The sequence below is a fragment of the Bufo gargarizans genome, unplaced genomic scaffold, assembly GCF_014858855.1.
Source record: "Bufo gargarizans isolate SCDJY-AF-19 unplaced genomic scaffold, ASM1485885v1 fragScaff_scaffold_320_pilon:::fragment_4:::debris, whole genome shotgun sequence".
Lineage (NCBI taxonomy): Eukaryota > Metazoa > Chordata > Amphibia > Anura > Bufonidae > Bufo > Bufo gargarizans.
In genome coordinates, this window is record NW_025334092.1 from 131,605 (window position 1) to 154,489 (window position 22,885).

Genomic DNA, 22,885 nt, shown 5'->3' on the forward strand with positions numbered 1-22,885 from the left:
GGTTTATAAGGGGTTAATAAGTGACGGGGGGGGTGTAGTGTAGTGTAGTGTAGTGTGGTGCGACTGTACTGACCTACCTGAGTCCTCTGGTGGTCGATCCTAACAAAAGGGACCACCAGAGGACCAGGTAGGAGGTATATTAGACGCTGTTATGAAAACAGCGTCTAATATACCTGTTAGGGGTTAAAAAATTCGGATCTCCAGCCTGCCAGCGAGCGATCGCCGCTGGCAGGCTGGAGATCCACTCGCTTACCTTCCGTTCCTGTGAGCGCGCGCCTGTGTGCGCGCGTTCACAGGAAATCTCGCGTCTCGCGAGATGACGCGTATATGCGTCCAGGAGGAGTAAAGCAACCACCTCCCGGACGCATATCTGCGTACAGCGGTCGGGAGGTGGTTAATATAAGCAGACTTGTCTGGAGACCCTGGACGACCCTGACCAAGTGATTTTATAGACTCTTTAACTTCTGAGCCCTCATGTTTCTAGTTAAGCTGAGAGATTCTTCCATAACCAACTTATCTATACATGCTTGACATAGTGGCTTAACATAAGAGGCTGCTAAGACTGTTCTACATGCTCCACACTCTTTATGGTTAGTCTTTCCAGACGATTTTCTAGGTGTTTTTGCTGCCTATAACAATAAAGCAAAAAAAAAAAAAAAAAAAAAAAAAAAAATTAATTAGGAGAGGATAAATATCGCCAAAAGCAGTCAAGCTTCCCCACTCTTCAGAACCAATATCGGGCTTGCAGGGTCGGCACGTCCTATATCACCTGGTTCCTACATGCTGGTGGAAACCCAGATCCTGCACAGCACTGTGTGCATCCAAGGCTGGCTGTCTTCTCCTGCTGCCGATTTACAGTCAGGTCCATAAAAATGGGGACATTGACACAATTCTGAAATTTTTGGCTCTATACACCACAATGGATTTGAAATTAAATGAACAAGATGTGCTTTAACTGCAGACTGTCAGCTTTAATTTGAGGGTATTTACATCCAAATCAGGTGAATGGTGTAGGAATTACAACAGTTTGCATATGTGCCTCCCACTTGTTAAGGGGCCAAAAGTAATAGGACATAATAATATTCATAAATCAAACTTTCACTTTTTAATACTTGGTTGCAAATCCTTTGCAGTCAATTACAGCCTGAAGTCTGGAACGTATATACATCACCAGACGCTGGGTTTCATCCCTGGTGATGCTCTGCCAAGCCTCTACTGCAACTGTCTTCAGTTCCTGCTTGTTCTTGGGCATTTTCCCTTCAGTTTTGTCTTCAGCAAGTAAAATGCATGCTCAATCGGATTCAGGTCAGGAGATTGACTTGGCCATTGCATAACATTCCGCTTCTTTATCCCATCTTAAACAATGGTTATCCTATCTTAAACAATGGGGGCATATTGCTAGGATATGCCCTCATTGTCTGATAGGTGCGGGTCCCACCTCTGGGACCCGCACCTACAAGAACGGAGCCAGGGAGAGTTGTGACTGGAGGAACCCCGGGTTTCCCAGGGTCCGTCCACCACCAGGCGTAGCTCCCCGCCTCTTCCACTGAAGTGAACAGGAGTGCACCGCGCATGCGCAGCCACCGCTCCCATTCATTTCTATGGGGCCGACGGAAATAGCCGAGCCAGAGCATGCGCCCTCCACTTTCTCTGCTCCGTTCTCCTTGTAGGTGCGGGTCCCGGAGGTGGGACCCGCACCTATCAGACAATGGGGGCATATCCTAGCGATATGCCCCCATTGTCTAAGATGGAATAACCCCTTTAAAAAACTCTTTGGTTGCCTTTGCAGTATGCTTTGGGTCATTGTCCATCTGCACTGTGAAGCACCGTTGAATGAGTTCTGAATCATTTGGCTGAATATGAGCAGATAATATTGCCCGAAACACTTCAGAATTCATCCTGCTGCTTTTGTCAGCAGTCACATGATCAATAAATACAAGAGAACCAGTTCCATTGGCAGCCATACATGCCCACACCATGACACTACCACCACCATGCTTCACTGATGAGGTGGTCTGCTTAGGATCATGAGCAGTTCCTTTCCTTCTCCATACTCTTCTCTTCCCATCACTCTGGTACAAGTTGATCTTGGTCTCTTCTGTCCAAAGGATGTTGTTCCAGAACTGTGAAGGCTTTTTTTTTTTTTTTTTTTTTTTTTTTTTTTTTTAACTCGTTTTATTAAAGAGAATAATACAAGTATGGCATACATATAACAATATGATGGCCCACGCAGGGGCACTCCAAAAATGCTGAGAAAACAGTGATACATAAGGACGTCGATATACATCAGGATTCTCTCATGTGAACATACATAATTCTTGCTCTGATGGTGTACACTATTCACGGGATAGTCATATTGCACACATAAATACTCCAGCATAAACATCAGTATCAATAACCCTGCAAGGTATCTTCATATTGATTTGAGGATCAATGAGGCCCGTCAGCTGTTGAGTGCAGACGTGAAGTATGTAAGGTGAGAGGAGAGGCACACCAGTCACCCCTAGACTTTCTCAAATTTTTGTGGGCACCCCCTATGTTTATACACAATATTCTCCATGGAGACCGTGTGATTCACAAGAGTGAGCCATTGTCCCTTCGAGGGGGGGGAAAATCTCCCATCCATCTTATGGCAATTGCCTTTCTAGCTAGAAATAGTGTTTCCGCTAAGAAGATTCTGTGGTAATGTGACCACGACTCTTCATCAATGACTCCCAGAATGCACATCTTGGGACATAACGGTAGCGTCACAGGGACCATAGTTGCGAGGACTTCCAGAACTGAAATCCAGAACTGACGAATGAACTCGCAATCCCACATCATATGCCAAAAATTGGCTCCCTCGGCATCGCATCTATGGCACCTGGAGTGACTAATCCTACCCATCTTTTGAAGTCTGGAAGGTGTGAGGTAGCTGCAATGAAGGATAAAAAGCTGGATCATTCTATTGTTTATAGAGGGTAATACCTTGTTCGGAGCGATCAATGCCTCCTCCCAATCCTCGGAAGATAGAGAGGGAATTCGCAACTTCCATCTGTCCTCAACAGCCAACGGGGTCACTAGCAGATGACAGCCCAACAAGTGTGTATATAGCGCTGAGACTATGCCTCTAGGGCCTTGCGATTTCAAAACCCCTATAATAGGGTATTTAGAGATACCCCTGTTATCGCTTCTGAACTGGGCCTGCAGTGCATGTCTCAATTGAAGGTATCTGAAGAAAACAGTGCGCAGCACCTGAAACTTATCCTGAATCTGGGAAAATGATCTAAGCTGCCCACTTTCATATAAATCTCCCATTGTGAATATGCCATGTCTCTTCCACTCAGACACACCCTCTAGCTTAGCCAGATGTGGGAACATACAGTTATCCCATACGGGGACTTCATTTGGCAAATCCTTGTAGGAGTTTAACTTAGATGCCTGCCATATCTGATGAGCTAGCTTATGTACTGGGAGAAGATCCTTTTGAATATGGCAAGATCCTTCCAGAACAGGCCACAACGTGGGAATTTGTAAGTATTCGTGCAGGTAGTATTCTGCGTTTGGCTTTGAGGCGTCAGTGACCCAATATCTCAGGAATCTAAATTGGCTTGCTATATAGTAAAGAAAGAAGTCTGGAAGGGAAGCTCCCCCCTGTAGCTTCAGTCTCTGTAAAACTGACAATGAGAGCTTCCTCCTAGCTTTACCCCATATAAAGGAGGCTACTATAGCATGTATACGTTAAAAAAACAACAACTTGGAACTGCCGTACAGTCGTGTGACAGCAAATATAGACCTTTGGGCAGGAGTATCATCTTTACCAGATTCAGTCTGCCCATGACCGACAATGGGAGAGTCTCCCATGTTTTTACCTTATCTTGGAATACAGTCTCTAAGGGTTCAATGTTCAGGACATAGGAGAGTTGAGGCTCTTTAGTGATTATTACTCCTGAATATTTAAACCTGTCGACTACAGGCAGATTGTTTCGGCAACTAGGCCAATTGTGCATCCAGAGGGGCATGATGGCAGACTTGCCCCAATTTATGTGCAGCCCGGAGTATAGCCCAAAGCGCTCAATAATTTCAACTGCTCTTGGTAAAGACACTTCCGGCGCCGACATAAAGAGGATCAAGTCATCCGCATACAATCCAATTCTGTCCTCCCTATCTCCCTCGCTGACACCTGCATAAACCTGATCCTGTCTGAATCTGATGGCCAAATGTTCAATAGCTAACGCAAACAGCAAAGGCGAGAGTGGGCATCCCTGCCTCAAGCCTCTGAGTAAGGGGAACCTGTGAGAATAGGAACCGTTCAGTTGAATGCTAGCAGTGGGTTTTTTGTATAGAGTTTCTATCCATTTAATGAAGTTGGGGCTGAAGCCAAAGCTACCTAGCACAGCAGTCAGAAAGGACCATTCCAACGAATCGAAAGCCTTGGCCGTGTCCAGTGAAGCCAGAGCCCCTCTCTCCTTATTTGCTACCCCTAATTGGGCAATTACCTGAGCCCTCCTAATGTTGTCTGACGTGGACCTCCCGGGCATGAAGCCCGACTGATCAGCATGGATTATTGACATGATAACCTTATTCTCAACCTATTGGCTAGAATTCTGGTCAAGACTTTATAGTCCAAGTTTAAAAGTGAAATTGGACGATAAGATCCACACTCCAATGGGTCCTTGCCAGGCTTCAAGATCACAACAATGGAGGCGTCATACATGGAATCTGACAAGGAGCCACAGGAATGCGCCGCTCTATACAGGTTCAGCAACTGAGGACTCCGATTTTCCCCATACCTAGAATATACCTCTACCGGGATGCCATCTGGGCCAGGGGCTTTCCCGTCGGTAAATCCTTAATTGCCCTCTCCACTTCCTCTAGTGTAATATCCTCCTCCATAAGACACCTATCCAAGTCCCCTAGCCGAGGATGAGACACTTCAGTGAGGTAGGACTCTAAATCTTGCCCTGAATAGGTAGCTGCTGATTTATATAGGTCCCTGTAAAAATTATGAAAGCACTTCAATATGTCTTGCGCCGATTCCAGTATGTGGCCACCAGGCTCCTGTATCCTGAGTACCGGGGGAGACATATTATTGGTGTGTGCTATATGTGCAAGTAACTTCCCTGTCTGATTACCTGTTTCAAACGCCTGTTGCTTAAGGAAGAAAAGCTTCCTTTTGCTCTTTTCCTCCAGGTGCATCATGTACACTCTCCCTCTGGATAACCACTCTACTCTGCGCTCTTCAGAGGGGGACTCAGTGAACGCCCTCTCGGCTTCCTTATAGCTGGCATGTAAATCATTTTCTTTACGCTGCGAATCTCTCTTAACGTATGAAATGGAGGATTTGATGCATCCTCTAAGGTACGCTTTCATTGTCTCCCATAGCAACAGAGCGTCCGTGGACTCGCCCTGTATCTCAAAAAACATCCTCAATTGATCAGGGATTTTGTCATTTAATCCAAACAAGGACAGCCAGAAAGGGTGTATACGCATCTTACTGCCAACGCCAGCACAGTCAGTTGGTGCCAACTCCGCCAGTAATGGGGCATGATCAGAAGGACCCTGTGGACGTGTCTTATAGTCACCAGATCAGTACATACCATGGCATTGCCGAACAAATAATCAATTCTGGACAGGGCACCCCTGGCAGGGGTAAAGCAAGAGTATTCCCTTGTCAGCGGGTTCCTGACTCTCCACAAGTCCACCCATCCCATCTCCTGCGATATTCTGGCAAGAACCGTGCTATTCCCTCCCACCCCTCCTCCCTCTGTTCTATAGCTAAATCTATCTAAATCCTCACTAACTACTTGATTAAAGTCCCCCATGCATAGGAGACGGGCATTAGGATAATTAGCCACAAAACCCGTGACTGCTTGTAGAAGGGATAGAGATGCAGGAGGGGGATTATACAAATTAATAATCACATAGGGGACACAATTAATGTGAGCATATATGAAGATGTACTGTCCTCCCTGATCCACAGCTGAGTAGTGAATCTCCCATCTGAGGCTTCTATGGAACACCAGGGCCACACCTCTGGAGTGAGAACTCCCATACGAGGTGAATAAGTGTTGCGCCCAGGGCTTTTTTAGCCTGTTCCCAGTTTCCGGGATAAGGTGGGTTTCTTGGAGGCCCAGAATATGTGGGTTAAAGGAGCGTATTTGTGAAAAAAACGCTATCCTCTTATTAGGGTCTCCCAGCCCCCTCACATTCCAGGACATCACTCTTATGGAGGCCATGGCGTCACCAAATTTAAATCAAGGACATATATCCACATCCATACTGCATACACTGACACTTCAGGCATCTGGTCAATGTGAAGCATAAACTCCCCTGCTGCTATCATGAAAAGGGATGGCCATACTTGAGACAAATAAGCTTGAGCATACAAAAACATAGTACGGAACAATAACATTATAAACATGAAGATGTCGGATCCCGATCCGACTAACTTGGTGGCCCATAATTCGGGGACCTGCAAGGTGCAAATAGATGTTATAACCATACAGGTATTGCTCCTACCCCCATTCAGCAAATATATGTAAAAACAGCTAGCATTAGTACAGGACAATGAGACATGCTGACAGAGCGTCCAGTGCTGTATATAGGGAAGCACCCTAAACTGAAGTGAGATCTCACATAAGTCTGCAAGATGCAGTCCAGAACATGAAAGAAAGACCAGAAGTAGCTGAGGTACATATTAAATAGTATCATGCCCATGGTAAACACGATCAAGTCCCCTTAGAACCATACATAAGAGGGTGTTTTAATACTTGCTGTGAACAGACAGCGAAAGGTTCAGCGTGGTCCAGGGCGCGCAGATTTTCTTAAAGCCCAGGCCTCCGCTTCACGGGGATCACTGAAAAACACTGTTTTATCGCCATCTACGACTCTGAGGCGACCCAGGTAAGCCATTGAGTATTGGAGATTTAAATCCCGAAGGCGACGTTTAACTGCAACAAAGGTGGCTCTCCTTTTTTGGAGGTCTGCAGAGAAATCTGGAAAAAGGGAGAGCTTTGCATTTTCATGCCTGATGTCTTGCTTGCTTCTGGCCTGGCTGAGGATAAGTTCCCGGTCTCTCCAATTCAGCAGACGCACCAAAAGGGGTCTAGGAGCCCCTGGTGGAGGTGTCTGGCTGGGACCCGATGTGCTCTCTCCACGGTATATGCAGGAGAAAAGGGCGCTTCAGGGAACTGCTCTTTAAACCAGGCCTCTAAGAAGGCCGCAGGATCTCTGCCCTCCAGATCTTGCATCTTCCCTGCCATAGGTCTGGTCAGGTCCTCCAGCGCAGACACGCGGTCTTCCGTATTTTTGACCCAGTCTCTAAGTTGCTGCATGTCATGGCAGAGCAGGCCCACATCCACTCTTACCTCCTCCAGCTTCCCGGTGAGTGAGGTTTGGCATGATGATATTGCCACCAGCAGCTGCTCATACGCTGCCTTTAGGGTGAACTCCTGCTCAGCGCCTTCCTCTGCATCTGCCTGTTGGGCAGCCTGCCCATGGGTAACAGCCACGCGTGTAGGGGTTGCAGGCGCGGCTCCAGCTTGGCAAACTCTAAGCTTTTCCGCAGCAGTTTGCGCTTTGCTGGGTCCCATATTCGGTGATGCAGGGGCTCCTTCGCCTCCTGCACACCGTCCACTCTGTGCCAGGAGTTGGCAGTTTGTCAGGATGGTGAAGGATTAATGAGGGTAAGCGGAGCTACTCACAAAAGCGTGCTCACATTCCGGCTGCTGGTCACGCCCCATGAAGGCTTTTTTTTTTTAATGTTTTTCCTGTTTTTGAGGCTCAACAATGGTTTACATCTTGTGGTGAACCCTCTGTATTCACTCTGGTGAAGTCTTCTCTTGATTGTTAACTTTGACACACATACACCTACCTCCTGGAGAGTGTTCTTGATCTGGCCAACTGTTGTGAAGAGTTTTCTTCACCAGGGAAAGAATTCTTCAGTCATCCACCACAGTTGTTTTCTGTGGTCTTCCGGTGTTGCCGAGCTCACCGCTGCGTTCCTTCTTTTTAAGGATGGTCACGCCTAATGTTTTTGTCATCTCTGATGGGTTTGTTTTGTTTTTTCAGCCTAATGATGGCTTGCTTCACTGATAGTGACAAAACCTGCCAAGTCGGAAGGCACATTAGGCTGTCCGGCGACACGGCTGAACACCACAGCAGAAACAGTAGCAGATTAGCCACTGGGGGGGACAGACTACCATTTGTACAATGGGTGCAGTCAAGTTTTTTTTGTTGTGTTTTACAGACATGAATTGGAAACTGTTGAGTAGAGATGAGTGAATGTATTCACTTTCTGCTGCTAAATAAGTAGTTGTTTATCTACTGCTGAATCCACAGTCAAAGATCAACAGTAGAGATGAGCGAATTACATATTTTGAAATTCATTCACACTTCATTTACTAGTTAAAAAAATATAAAAAAATAAATGTGAATTCAGTTATGGATTCCATTACTATGGACCATAATGCAATTCTATGACATAATGCATTTAGAGGCATTCCGTTATAATAGAAGTCTATGGGCTGCAAAACAGATCTTTCCCGTTATGCAGGAGAGGACTCCACAGTATAACTGACACGGGACAGATCTGTTTTGCAGCCCATAGACTTCCATCATGAGGGAAAGCCTCTGAGGCTACTTTCACACTAGCGGCAGGACGCATCCGTCCTGCCACCGCTCTGTCCCTATTGACTATAATTGGGATGGGGGCAGAGCTCCAGAACAGCACGGCAGTTCGCGGTGAGAGGCCGCCGGACTAAAAAGTCAGACATGCAGTACTTTTAGTCCGGCAGCCTTTGCTGGAGCTCCGCCCCCATTATAGTCAATGGGGATGGAGCGGCGGTCCGGTGAACTAGCGGCAGGACAGATCATAACGCTTTAGGCTACTTTAACACTAGCGGCAGGGTCTGTGGTAACAGAATTCATAACGCAATTCACCTTTTACCAGTAAATGAATAGTGAACAAATTTCAAAATATGTAATTCGCTCATCTCCACTGTTGATCTTTGAATTCCACATTCAAAGATCAGAGATGAGCGAATTACATATTTTGAAATTCGTTCACTGGTAAGAGGTGAATTTATGTTTCATTCATTAGCAGTAGATAAACAACCACTTTCCGCAGCTTTTTTTTTGCAGAAAATCCACATGCACACCATGTAAAATGCAATAAAAACTAGACAAATATGCGCTAATTATCCAGTTTTTTGTGTGCAGATTTTCTACATATTTTTATGTAGATTTATTGATAATCATGTGGGTAGGGGGATAACTTTACCCAATCGGAATACCCCTTTAAACAACCACAGCACATGGGCTTCAAATCCACACTATTAGGGCCCATTCACACAACCGTAACATGTTTTGCGGATCCACAAAACACGCACAGCGGAAATGTGCGTTCCGCATATTGCCGGCACTAATAGAATATGCCTATTCTTGTCCGCAATTTTTCGGGAACGGAGTTGTGGACGTGTGAAAGGAGCCTTAAGGGGTTGTTCACATGTCGTTTTTAACTTTATGTAAAACAGATCTGTTTAGACATACAGTAAAAAATTTTAATGGAATTGTGTTAACGTATACGTTTGACAGATGTGTATAGGTTTCACTACTTAGGTGTCTGTAAAAAACTGTACATGTAATAAATTGAAACTTATTGTTTTAAGTTTCAATCTGTCTCATTCGCTGCAATGTTACAATAAATACACCTCTTTTTGCATGATAGAAAAAGTATGGTATGCTACACTATCCAGGGGGGGGATGTTTTTGCCCAATATTTTTTTATTCCTTTACAACCTTCCTGTTGTAAAGAACAAGACATGAACAGCCCCTAACATGCTGATTTTAAAATAGTCACCAGTTCAATTTGTTCATGTACAAAAACAAAAAAAAACAATATGCATGAGAATTTTAAAATCCTATTAACTTACTATTACTGATTTACTCATTTCCTAATCACTAAGATACGCTGCTCTCTTCAAAAAAATTTTTTGAATATTTATTTCCATCTGGGGAATTTATGGCATACCCACAAGAAATGCCATAAAATGTCCAATAGGTCCAGGTCACATTTCTGAAAATTAAACCTATAGAAAAGTCAGAGGGATCCGGCACTAATACATTCCTATGGAAAAGTCTTCAGGCAAGTCTTCAGTTTTTTTAGCTGGATATAAAACCGTAGCATGCTGCAGTTTTATCTTTTGCCTGATCAGTTTTTTTGACTGAACTGAAGACACCCTGAACAGACTGCTCTCCATTCAGAATGCATGGGGATATACCTGATCAGTTCTTTTCCGGTATAGAGCCCCTAGGACGGAACTCTACGCCGGAAAAGAAAAATGCTAGTGTAAAAGTACCCCAAGTGTGGTAAAGCATAAGCGAGAAGGGACATAAGTAATTTTGACACTAAGATACAATAGATAAGTAAATTATCTTTATTTACAGATTTATAAAAAAAAATATATAATTAAATATTTCAAAATTGAAACTTATAAAATACTGTTAATTTCATAGAAATTGGCCAAAAATAACTCCAGTAAATTATCTGAGCTTCAGATCTTCAAATGCAGTGTAACCTGCTCCAGAATCACCTGTTTGGAAAAAAAAATAAAAAAAATATAAAAGTTAATAGTTGTGTTAGTGGCAACTAGTCCCGTCCCTCCGTGACCAGATAACTGCCCTTAGCGCAGATCTTGCTAAAGTCATTTTGTGCAACATTCTCCTACAGCAAGGTTGGCATGGAATACGATTCTGGCATCTAAACTGTCTAATGGCAAATGCAGAAGTCCTGTGGATCACCTGTTGTAGATGGCATGCAACGGCCCTGTAAATTTGCCCAGCGTGGATTCTAAAACCCTCAACATAATTTCTGATGCAGATTTTCACTTTTCACTGGAGAAATCTGAAATCCACAAAGCAATTTATTTACCAATAGTTGGTGGCACAACCCACCAGTGGCTTTTACCACTACGTGTGCACCCACCGTAAATGGGAATAATCTTCTGTTTGCACTGTTGGAGGGTGGATATACTTGGAGCCTTTTCAAATGTGTTGCCCTAAATGTAGTGCACTGTGTTTTTGGTCATGGTTCTTGCATATAAGTGAGGTTTTACCAAGCAATACAAGCTTTAGAAGGTTCAGGCTAAACATGGGACAAGCTTTTTCCTTTAACACATGGCTGACAGCAGAGGATCCTAATGGAGCTGGGCAATTTCATAAAATTAGCATCTGAACTTCAAAATGCCAGTCAGATTCAGCTGGGGAGGGGGGGCCTGTCCATCTATTTGCATGCATACATAGCTCAGCTGATAAGTTTTTTTTTTTTTTTTTTTATCCTTGTTGATCTGAGGCTCTGCTCCAGAGTTGTGAAACTTTCTTATTTAGCAAATTTGACATTTGGGAAAAGGAGGGCTTCTCGTCACCACAACCTGGCCCATTATGGAAAAGTATAAGGCTACTTTCACACCTGCGTTAGGTGCGGATCTGTCTGGTATCTGCACAGACGGATCCGCACCTATAATGCGAACGATTTTATTTGTTCAGAACGGATCCATTTGCATTATGAAGAACAAAGTCAAAATGGATCCGTCCTCACTTACATTGAAAGTTAATGGGGGACTGATCAGTTTTCAATTGCACCATATTGTGTCAGTGAAAACGGATCCGCTCCCATTGACTTACATTGTAAGTCAGGACGGATCTGTTTGGCTCTGCATCGCCAGGCGGACATGAAAACTCTGCAAGCAGCGTTTTGGTGTCCGCATCCAGAGAGGAATGGAGGCTGAACAGAGGGCAAAATGATGCACTCTGAACGGATCCTTATCCATTCAGAATGCATTGGGGCTGAACTGATCCAATGAATTCAAAACGCCAGTGTGAAAAAAGCCTAACTCTGGAACAGAACCTCAGATCAACAAAAGAAAAGCAACACGTATAGCAAGGACGCTGGCGACAGACTCCCCTCAAGGGTTTAAAAGCTTATCAGAATAAAAGACATGCTGCCAAATGAATATTTACCAGTAACATTCGGTAGGAATTGCAGAAGTCTGGACCACATTCACGCTTTCAATGGTTTAAACGTCCGTAGTTCAGTCTGTCAGACTGCTTGTCCATTTTCAAGGCACTGCTAGAATTCCAGCAAGAGAAAAACCGTACTAAGAATCTTGCAGATGATATGTTAGTAGATAAGTATTTTAAAAGTGAGAAATTATGGTTAAAAGCTAGAGCATTTACTATTCTGTAGACTCATGTGTCTGTTTTAAATGAAAGAAAATAAGATCTTACCTACAGAGGTTTAACTGAAGCTTAGCACTACTTTGCTCTACCCCCTCAGCTTTCGTAGACATCCTTAAATCTAGTGTAGCACAAAACTTTTTTCCAGAACTTTAGCTCAGCGTTAAAAAACTGAACTTAGAGGTCGCTCTCAAGGCTTCTCTTGAACTAGACCTGTGTCTCTGGGTTGAGTACCCCGCTGGACATATCGCCTTTAACTTGCCATGGAAGAAGCAGCTTCATCTAAAAGATCTGAACAGGAGCTTCTCTTTGCAGAGATCCCCTTCGTTATCTAAATACTTTCTCCTTACGACTTGTAAAACACAAGACACTTAATAGAACGGTAACATGACACTCATTGCTATTCCTTTCCTTGTTGCAAAAGAGGCATACATCTAGAGACAAAGTTTTCCTTTCGAATTATTTTATTAAATGAAAGTGTACAACAGCTTAACTATACACACACTGAAATTTAAAAGGAAAAAATAAAGTCTCATATTACACCATGATCCTGGCTAGTTTTGAACCGTTCAGAAATCTTAAAAAAAAGCTTCACGTTACCTGTAACTTAAAAATTGAACATTATAAAAAGGGAATGCTGCTGCACTCTTTACAAAGACCACTACAAATAAACAATTAAAAACCTATTAAACTGTCTCAAAAGGCATATTTTACAGTCCTTCCTCCATTGTAAGGTAAAGTATTTAAATATAATCCAATCCATTCACAAAATGGCTCTCTGCATCTGCTCTGGTGTCTTCTGTCATATCACTGCATGTTCTATGCATGACTGAGATAATGACTCCTTAAACTTTGTAATCTCGATAACCTGCCGCTGATACCTCTGGGCTCTCATCCTCTCCTATTTATACAGTGAAGCCTGTTTCAACAGAAGTAAAGAGTAAAAAGAATAGGTTATGAAACGATCCATCTAGCCAGTTTAAAGACAATACTATCCTGATAAGCTTGGCCTGTAGCTAACTGAATGTGCTCATAAAAAAAGAAAGAAAAAAGAAAACGTACAGCTACAGCACCCAGTTAGTAAGCTCACATACCCAGGAGGAGTCTGGAAATTAGTATCGGTTTCTTCCTCCATATCCACCTCCACTACCGCCTCCACTGCCGCTTCCTGGACCATAGTTTCCTGGGGAGAGGAAAAAATAAAAAAACAAAAAAGCAAAAATTAGAACACTTAAATATGCTCAAATCCACACACATTAGATAAATGTCAGCCAAACACCAATTTTGGCAGGACTGGTCACCAAACTAATTTTTACAGTGGCGTCTCAAACTCGTTGTCAGAAGACAGGGCATGGAAGGCATAGGCATAAAACATTAGACCGGCGGGCCATTTGTTAAACATGTACCCCAGGAAATGCGTACATTAGGCTCCATTAGTCAGTATACTTTTGGCCTCTGTCTGGCTTATATATGGCAACAAAAAAAAGGCAGCAGACTGCTATCTAGAGGGTTCTGAACAGGGCCTGTATTGGATGGTTTCTCTTTAGTGAGTCTCCAATCCCAATGAATGTGCTTTATGTTCCCCATCTGCCATTGTAAGTAACACTATGAACTGTGTTCACACACCCAAACGGTGCCCCAAAATTCATTTTCTTAGAAGAAAGGTGACAATCACAAATATTTGGATCTTACCACCACCATATGGTCCTCCCATGCTCCTGCTGCCACCAAAATTACCACCACTCTTCATTGGGCCATAATTTGAAGACTGTTGGTTGTAGTTGCCAAATTCATTATAGTTTCCACCACCATAGTTGCCTAAGGCGACAATCAAGAGTCAGGCACAAGCTTCACTCCATGAAAAACATAAATAAGCATTAGGACTGTCACATTACCTCCACCATAGTTGTCATAACCTCCACCGTATCCGCCACCTTGATTTCCATAGCCTGGGCCACCACCATATCCACCTCGTCCACCACCATATCCTGGTCCTCCACCAAAGTTTCCACCTGACGGAACATAAAGTGAACATATGTGGTTAGGAAATTGACCTTGCACTCAAAACATTTCGAGGATATGTGGAACCACATAAAATTAAGAACAAGGGGTGTTTCTTTTAACCTTGAGCACCAGTCACGGTTATCCAGTGAGTGTATACCAATACATAGTATAAATTGAACATAATCAGCATACAAAAACCAAGATCTCAAACCTTACCATCCAGTTACTTTATGTACATTGGGAGACTACAGGCAAACATTGTCAGAATAGTTTACAGTGTAACCCACAAGCATTCATCCTGCTTAGGGCTCATGCACACAGCCGCTGTGCGGCCATCCCGTACATTGCGAGATAGAAAAATGTTAAAATTAAAGAAGTTTATTTAACTTAGAAAATGCTTTTTTTTTTTTTTTTTTTGAGGATATTCTCTTTAAAGGGGTTGTCCAAGTTATATTGATGACCTATCCCCAGGATAGGTAATCAATTTCAGATCGGCAGGGGTCCGACAACCCCGCCGATCAGCTGTTAGAGGAGGTGCGTGCTGTGCCATCGCTGCCTCCCCTTCACTGTTTACCTTCTCGCCGTTGCATCTGCAGCGGTGAGCAGGTGTAATTACACCCAAGCCGCCCCATTCATTTCAATGGTGCGGATCGCTGTATAGGAGCGATTCACATCTGGCTAATTTGCTGCCAAAGTTTCTGCAACTTTCCAGTCATCTAAATGGGGCTGTCAGAAAACAAAGTACTTGATGCAAAAACAACTACATTAGGATAAATGGCAAAACATTTCAGATGTTTGTAACAGATCTGCTGCACGTAATATTTCCCGATAGAGCTTTATTACAAGCAATAAAATGGTTATACCCATCTCTCAAACATATGCAGCTATAACTGCAAGACTGATACAAGTGAATGGAGAAGGCTGTGCATGCACAGCTCGTTCTCCATTTACAATGGGGGACCAGGAGCGGGTCCTAGAAGAGGGACCTGCCCCTATCAAACATTTCTGGCATATTGATGTGCCATAAATATACAATTAGGAATACCTAGGCACCAATAACATTTGAAAAGCTATATCTCTATATTAGTTTAGCCAGAAAACGTACCTCCTTGACCACCACCATACCCGTTGTATCCGTCACCATATCCACGACCACCACCATAGCCATCTATCATCATAAAAATAAAAAAATTGCTTTACAAATAAATGTCAACTGTTCAATCATTTTAACTGCTAAATAAAGATGCAGTCTTATAGGGGTTTTATGGGTTAACAATATCTATGACCAAACACAGCAGAACAGAAAATGGAGCCAGACGCAACTCTATTCTGTCATGGTGATGTAATGTTACTGCAGCCCAGACACTACACAGAACAGACCTGTACTTAAAGGGAAGCTGTCACCGGGATATTGTGCATAGAGCTGAGGACATGGGCTGCTAGAGGGCCGCTAGCACATCCGCAATACCCAGTCCCCATAGCTCTGTGTGCTTTCATTGTGTAAAAAAACCGATTTGATACATATGCAAATTAACCTGAAATGAGTCCTGTCCCTGACTCATCTCATGTACAGGACTCATCTCAGGTTAATTTGCATATGTATCAAATTGTTTTTTTTTACACAATAAAAGCACAGAGAGCGATGGGGACTGGGTATTGCAGATGTGCTAGAGGCTCTAGCAGCCCATGTCCTCAGCTCTATGCACAAAATCCTGGTGACAGGTTCCCTTTAAAGCTTCATTCTGTGATTTAATATTGATGATCTATCCTAAGGACAGATCACCATATCCATAATGACGCCTCATCAGGGAAAGCCATTTTTATTATCTCTTCTGCAGTAAACAGAGGATTGCTATGCAGAGACCTGGCTGAGGAGTTACTGAGCATGCGCGGCATCACACTATGTACATAACTTAAAGGGGTTGTCCAAGTTATATTTATTGATGACCTATCCTCAGGATAGGTCATCAATATCAGATCAGTGGGGGTCTGACACCCGGCACCCCTCTGATCAGCTGTTTGAAGAGAAGGCGTGAGCAGTGTCAGCGCTGCCTCCTCTTCACCGTTTACCTTCTAGCCGTTGCATCTGCAGTGGTGAGCAGGTGTAATTACACCCAAGCCGTCCCATTCATTTCAATAGGAAGGCTTGGGTGTAATTACACCTGCTCACCACTGCAGATGCAACGGCTAGAAGGTAAACAGTGAAGAGGAGGCAGCGCTGACACCGCGCACGCCTTCTCTTCAAGCAGCTGATCGGAGTGGGTGCCGGGTGTCGGACCCCCGCCGATCTGATATTGATGACCTATCCTGAGGATAGGTCATCAATAAATATAACTTGGACAACCCCTTTAATAGTTTTTTCCACAGCATGTAAATGGCAAACATGCTTCATTTATTTATTATCTATCATCATTCCTTCAATGGTGAGAACTCCTTAAGGCTCCATTCACACATCTGCAATTGTGTGGTACGGGTGCGGACCCATTCATTCTCTATGGGGACAGAATGGATGTGGACAGCACACTATGTGCGCCACGGATCTTCCGGTCCACGGCTCCGGAAAAAAAAAAAAAATAGAACATGTCCTATTCTTGTCCGCAATTGTGGACAAGAATAGGCATTTCTATGGAGGTGCCGGCCGGGTGTATGGACCCTTGGGTGTATCCTTATACACAAATACTACTACAACTATAGATCTAGTATAACATACCAGAACCTCCTCTGAAGTTGCTGCCAGGTCCTGGACCAAAGTTTCCACCACCTCGTGAATCACCAAATCCAAAGTTACCTACAAGAATAAATACAGATTTAGAAAAAGCTCTAAAGCATAAAGACCACCCATACAATTACAGATTTATGAACATCCAGAAAACATACCTCCCCTGCTACTCCTTGTGTTCTGCACTTCATTCATTTCTTGTCTTGACAAAGCCTTCCTTACTTCTGCGTTGTGTCCGTTTATGGTGTGATACTTTTGCACTACAAGAAGAAGAAAAAGAAAAAAAAACAACTTTAGCTTGATATTCTCAGAAATATTCCTCCTTTAAGAAAAATAAACCGCACCAGAACAGTCGACTTACAGACAATTTTGTCAACAGGATCGTGGTCATCGAATGTCACAAAGCCAAAGCCTCTCTTTTTACCAGACTGTTTGTCTGTAATAATTTCAATGGTTTCAATTTTTCCATATTCTTCAAAGTACTCCCTAAGGTGATGTTCCTCTGTGTCTTCCTTGATACCACCAACAAAAAGTTTCTTCACTGTAACATGGGCGCCAGGCTTAGCAGATTCCTGGGAAAGAAAACTTCAGTGAGACAACCCAATAAAACAGAAGACAGTCAATGAATCAGAAAAGCATCCCTGTAATTACCTCTCGTGCAACAGCACGCTTCGGCTCTACAACTCTTCCATCAATAGAATGTGGCCGGGCAGACATCGCAGCGTCCACCTCATCCATAGACGAGAAAGTCACAAATCCAAAGCCCCTAGATCTTTTGCTTGAAGGGTCCCTCATAACCTGAGGTGAGGAAACAGAAATAAATTCACATAACAGATCGTGACCAGTCAAGATCCCAGCGATGGGGCCACCTGCCATCCTGCAGATGGCCCCATCGACTTTGTGATTTTTAACAAAGAAGTCTATCTGAAACCAATGCAAACAGACACCATGCAATTTGTATCTGTATTTGTGTATTACTTAAATGGAGTGGATGATGGGAACATGATGTTAACCCAGAGATGAAGCTTCTGAAAATAGGTCATGTGAATGCACAAAAACGTGTCATTGTTCACCATTTCCTTACAAACCAATTGGGCAATAATCAAGGCTTTGCTACTACAGCATCGGCCTCAGCAAGGAAAAAAATTGCAAGGGCTTGTCCACATCAGTGCAGCTTTCCATATATCTGTTCCATCAATTACACAGACTGGACGATCTATACAAACAGAAGCCGCACAGTTTCTATACAGAGAACAACGCTGATGTGAACAAGCCCCAAAGGGAAAGACAGACTGAGGCAGGTCAGGGGCAACGCTACACAGAGTAAAGCCTTCCCCTTGCAGGGAAAATGCTGTATTGCATGCACTGCCATCCAGTCAACTGGACAGGTCAGATTCGCACAGTGATTGGCACTTTAGCCAACAGACGATGGGTCTCTCCGACACCCTATATACCAAAGGTAACAAGAATATACAAGATAAGGAGTAGTCAGCATGGATCACCATTGTACAAGGCTGTGATGGCTAACCTCCGGCACTCCAGCTGTGGTAAAACTACGACTCCTAGAGCCTCATGCAGACGTCAGTGGAACACTGTCCACGAGATACCGGACTGGCATTGCAGGAGCACATGGCATCATTGGTTGCTATGACGTTGTGCGCTCCTGCAATGCCAGTCCGGTATCTCACAGACCGCGTTCCACGGACATCTGCGCGAGGCTTTAGATGCACACTTGCTTGGCTGCCCTCAGAACTCCATAGAAATGCAGCATGCTGGGAGTTGTAGTTTCACCACTGCTGGAAGTTAGGCTACTTGCTGGATTCCGGCAATCTGTATGCAAACGGACATTTGTAGACTGATCCGGATACGTCTCACAAATGCATTGCAATACTGGATCCGTTTCTCCAGTTGTCATCCGGAAAACTTGGGTCCGGATCCGGCATTAATGCATTTCAATGGAGAATAATGCGAAATCCGGCATTCGGGCAAGTGGCCCGGGTTTTCTCGGTTCAAAAACCGTACAGTGACTAAACTGAAGACATCCTGAACGGATTTGCTCTCCAATAAGAATGCATGGGGATAAGGGTCCATTCACACGTCCGTATGTGTTTTGAGGATTGGCAAAACATGGACACTGGCAATGTGCGTTACACCTTTTGCGGACTGCACATCGCCAGCACTCTCATAGAAAATGCCTTTTATCCGCAAACGCAGACAGCAGATTCTGGCCCCATTAAAAATGAATGGGTCCGGACCTGTTCCGCAAGATTGCGGAACGGATGCGGACGTGTGAACGGACCCTAAAACTGATGATTTTTTTTTCCCGGTATTGAGCCCCTAGGACAGAACTGAATGCCAGAAAAGATTAACGCAAGTGTGAAAGTACCGTTAGCCATCACTGGTATAAGACATCACATAACTGCACTGAAGGCGTGCCGCTCTATTGTCTGGTAAAAGATGCCAAGGTACCAAGATGGCAGATGTGACAGGGGGGGGGATTAATACTGGCGCCATCACTGGTATAAGGCATCACATAACTGCACTGAAGGCGTGCGGCTCTATTGTCTGGTAAAAGATGCCAAGGAACCAAGATGGCAGATGTGACAGAAGGGGGGGGGGTTAATACTGGTGACAGCTAGCATCCCCCCCAGTCAGCCGTTCGCACAGGCCACGCTCTGTGGTGGTCTACTGCAGTAACAAGAGCAGTCAGACCCCCACTGACCAGATACTGAAGCCAGCACTCACCACACAGTCCGTCAGCTTCCCCCATTGTTCATAGTATTTTCGGAGACTGTCTTCTGTCGTTTCAAAGCTGAGCCCGCCGATGAACAGTTTGCGGAATTGTTCCTTTTCCCTCTGCAATAAATAAAAAGAGGTTACTTCATATAACAAGAATTTATCCAGATTATAAAAATAGTAAAACGTGAAACCCCCTGTGAAGAAATACAGCGATCAGCATTAACTAAGCAGACAGGAGAGACAGGCCGCAGGCACGGGGGCGAGGGAGCGGAAGGACGGCCGCCATCACGGTTCTCTGAGGCAGAGAAGACAAGATGGCGGCCGGGGCGACGGAAAGAAGAAGACCCTTCCATCTGCCGCCCTCCACACACGCAGTCCGCTCCCAGGCAAGCGCCCGCCGCCCTCACCGGCTCCGAGCTCATTCTCTCACCTCCGCAGCCATGACGCGTCTAACAAAGGGCGCGCAGCCGACCTGAGGAAACACAGTAACAGCCACAGCAGCCCAGCGAGCACTTACCTCCATGACTGACCGGACGTACACAAACCGGGATATAAATAAGAAAAGTAAAATAAATTAACGGTGAAAACGACACGACCGCTTGTCCCGAGCGACGGCTCAGCGCTAATGGCGACCGGCGCAGCCTCCTTCCAGAACTTTCCCTAGCCAGCGCCTAGCCACGCCCTCCGACGTCACCAAGTCGTGTGGGCAAAACCAATGGCGAGCGACGGGCTCTCCCGGAGACAAGGGCAGTGGGCGGGTCCTAACCGCGGCGCTTCTGGCGCCTGCTCGTTGTAATGACAATGCTGGAACAGCAGGAGTCGCGCAATTTGCGTAACACAGCGGCTGGTGAATGGAGGCTGCGGGGGACTAGTGCCGCCGGCTGTTCTGTGAATCAGGTTACGCCCTAAGGAAACAAGAAGACCGGTCGATGCTAGTCCGTGGGGGGAGGTGGGATTCTAGGAAGGCGAGGAATGGGGGAATGCACTCGTCCATTGTCTGAGGCTGGAAAATGGGAATGTATAATAATATTAATAAAATGTCTAATATTAATAATACATCATTAGTGGTGTTATGTCCCAGTAATGGCTTTTTTTTCTATGATGGAAACTATATTATAGTAATATGTACTAATATAAATGTAGTATCAGGGATATGTATTACTGTAATGCATATTCCTGATATTACTACATTTATATTAGTACATATTACAGTGATTTCCCTGATATTAGTACATATATCTTTATATTAGTACATATTACGGTGATTTCCCTGATATTAGTACATATATCTTTATATTAGTACATATTACGGTGATTTCCCTGATATTAGTACATATATCTTTATATTAGTACATACTACGGTGATTTCCCTGATATTAGTACATATATCTTTATATTAGTACATATTACGGTGATTTCCCTGATATTAGTACATATATCTTTATATTAGTACATATTACGGTGATTTCCCTGATATTAGTACATATATCTTTATATTAGTACATATTACGATGATTTCCCTGATATTAGTACATATATCTTTATATTAGTACATATTACGGTGATTTCCCTGATATTAGTACATATATCTTTATATTAGTACATATTACGGTGATTTCCCTGATATTAGTACATATATCTTTATATTAGTACATACTACGGTGATTTCCCTGATATTAGTACATATACATTTATATTAGTACATACTACGGTGATTTCCCTGATATTAGTACATATACATTTATATTAGTACATATTACGGTGATTTCCCTGATATTAGTACATATATCTTTATATTAGTACATATTACGGTGATTTCCCTGATATTAGTACATATATCTTTATATTAGTACATATTACGGTGATTTCCCTGATATTAGTACATATATCTTTATATTAGTACATATTACGGTGATTTCCTTGATATTAGTACATATATCTTTATATTAGTACATATTACAATGATATCCCTGATATTAGTACATAAATCTTTATATTAGTACATATTACGGTGATTTCCCTGATATTAGTACATTTATATTAGTGCATATTACGGTGATTTCCCTGATATTAGTACATTTATATTAGTACATATTACAGTGATTTCCCTGATATTAGTACATATATCTTTATATTAGTACATATTACGGTGATTTCCCTGATATTAGTACATATATCTTTATATTAGTACATATTACAATGATATCCCTGATATTAGTACATATATCTTTATATTAGTACATATTACGGTGATTTCCCTGATATTAGTACATATATCTTTATATTAGTACATATTACAATGATATCCCTGATATTAGTACATAAATCTTTATATTAGTACATATTACGGTGATTTCCCTGATATTAGTACATTTCTATTAGTACATATTACGGTGATTTCCCTGATATTAGTACATTTATCAGTCCAGTAAGCATTTACATAGCAAACCTTTATTCTTTTTGAAGCTCCTAAATGGTGTTATTCAATGCAGGTCTTCCTATAGAGAAATTCTTTTTATTAGGGGGCATTCAGACTCCCACCGATGAAAAAACGTACTATATGTCTCTGACATCAAAAGTCTTTTGAAAGCTCAGTGACCCTTCAACAGATTCATATGCCCAATCCCAGAACCTCGCTGCAGTTCCTTATGTCTGATCTTACAGATGAGAATAGCCCTTTATTGATCAGGGTGAAAGAAACATGGAATGCACACGAAAGATCGGACATGGACGTGTGGAGTAAGCGCTTAGGCCACGTGTACACAGCGGTGTAGAGTCAGATGTGGATCTTGTGGCGGGTTTTGACGTGGATTTGCCCCAGAGTTCACCCTTTGCATTGCTTCTGCACTGAAAATCCAGATTTCAAATCCCACGATGCAGGTCAATTTATGCATGGAAAATGTCTTCACCGTGTATTAGGGCTCATGCACACAAACGTATTTATTTTCCATTTCCATTCAGTTTTTTACAGGTCCGTATGCGGAACTATTCATTTCAATAGGTCCGCAAAAAACCCCTGAAATGACTCTGTGCATTCAGTTTCCATATGTCCGCATGTCCGTTCCGCAAAAAAATTAAGGGCATGCATTATTACAATGGATCCGGAAAAAAATAGGATCCAACACAGATGTCATACGGATGTCATTTTTTCCCCGTGTTTTGTGGACCGCAAAATACATCCGGTTGTGTGCATGAGCCCTTATGCTG

General features: G+C 43.3%; 1 protein-coding gene across 2 annotated transcripts; it reads right to left on the reverse strand.

Moving 5' to 3' along the window:
* Positions 1-10,404: 10,404 nt before the first annotated feature.
* HNRNPA2B1 (heterogeneous nuclear ribonucleoprotein A2/B1) lies at positions 10,405-20,355 on the reverse strand. Of its 2 annotated transcripts, XR_006387134.1 has the most exons (12): positions 20,196-20,355; positions 19,685-19,795; positions 17,591-17,737; positions 17,301-17,511; positions 17,098-17,199; positions 16,931-17,008; positions 15,326-15,388; positions 14,112-14,228; positions 13,909-14,034; positions 13,311-13,399; positions 12,001-12,109; positions 10,405-10,574 (listed from the first exon to the last, which is right to left on the reverse strand). XR_006387134.1 is itself a non-coding variant. In XM_044272982.1 (11 exons), exons 1-10 carry the CDS (start codon positions 20,199-20,201, stop codon positions 13,329-13,331), a joined length of 1,032 nt encoding a protein of 343 aa, XP_044128917.1. In that variant the 5' UTR covers positions 20,202-20,354; the 3' UTR covers positions 12,663-13,135; positions 13,311-13,328. The 2 variants fall into 2 exon arrangements, 1 of the variants encoding a protein (XP_044128917.1); XM_044272982.1 differs by lacking the exons at positions 10,405-10,574; positions 12,001-12,109 and adding an exon at positions 12,663-13,135 and having other exon boundaries at positions 20,196-20,354.
* Positions 20,356-22,885: the final 2,530 nt, after the last annotated feature.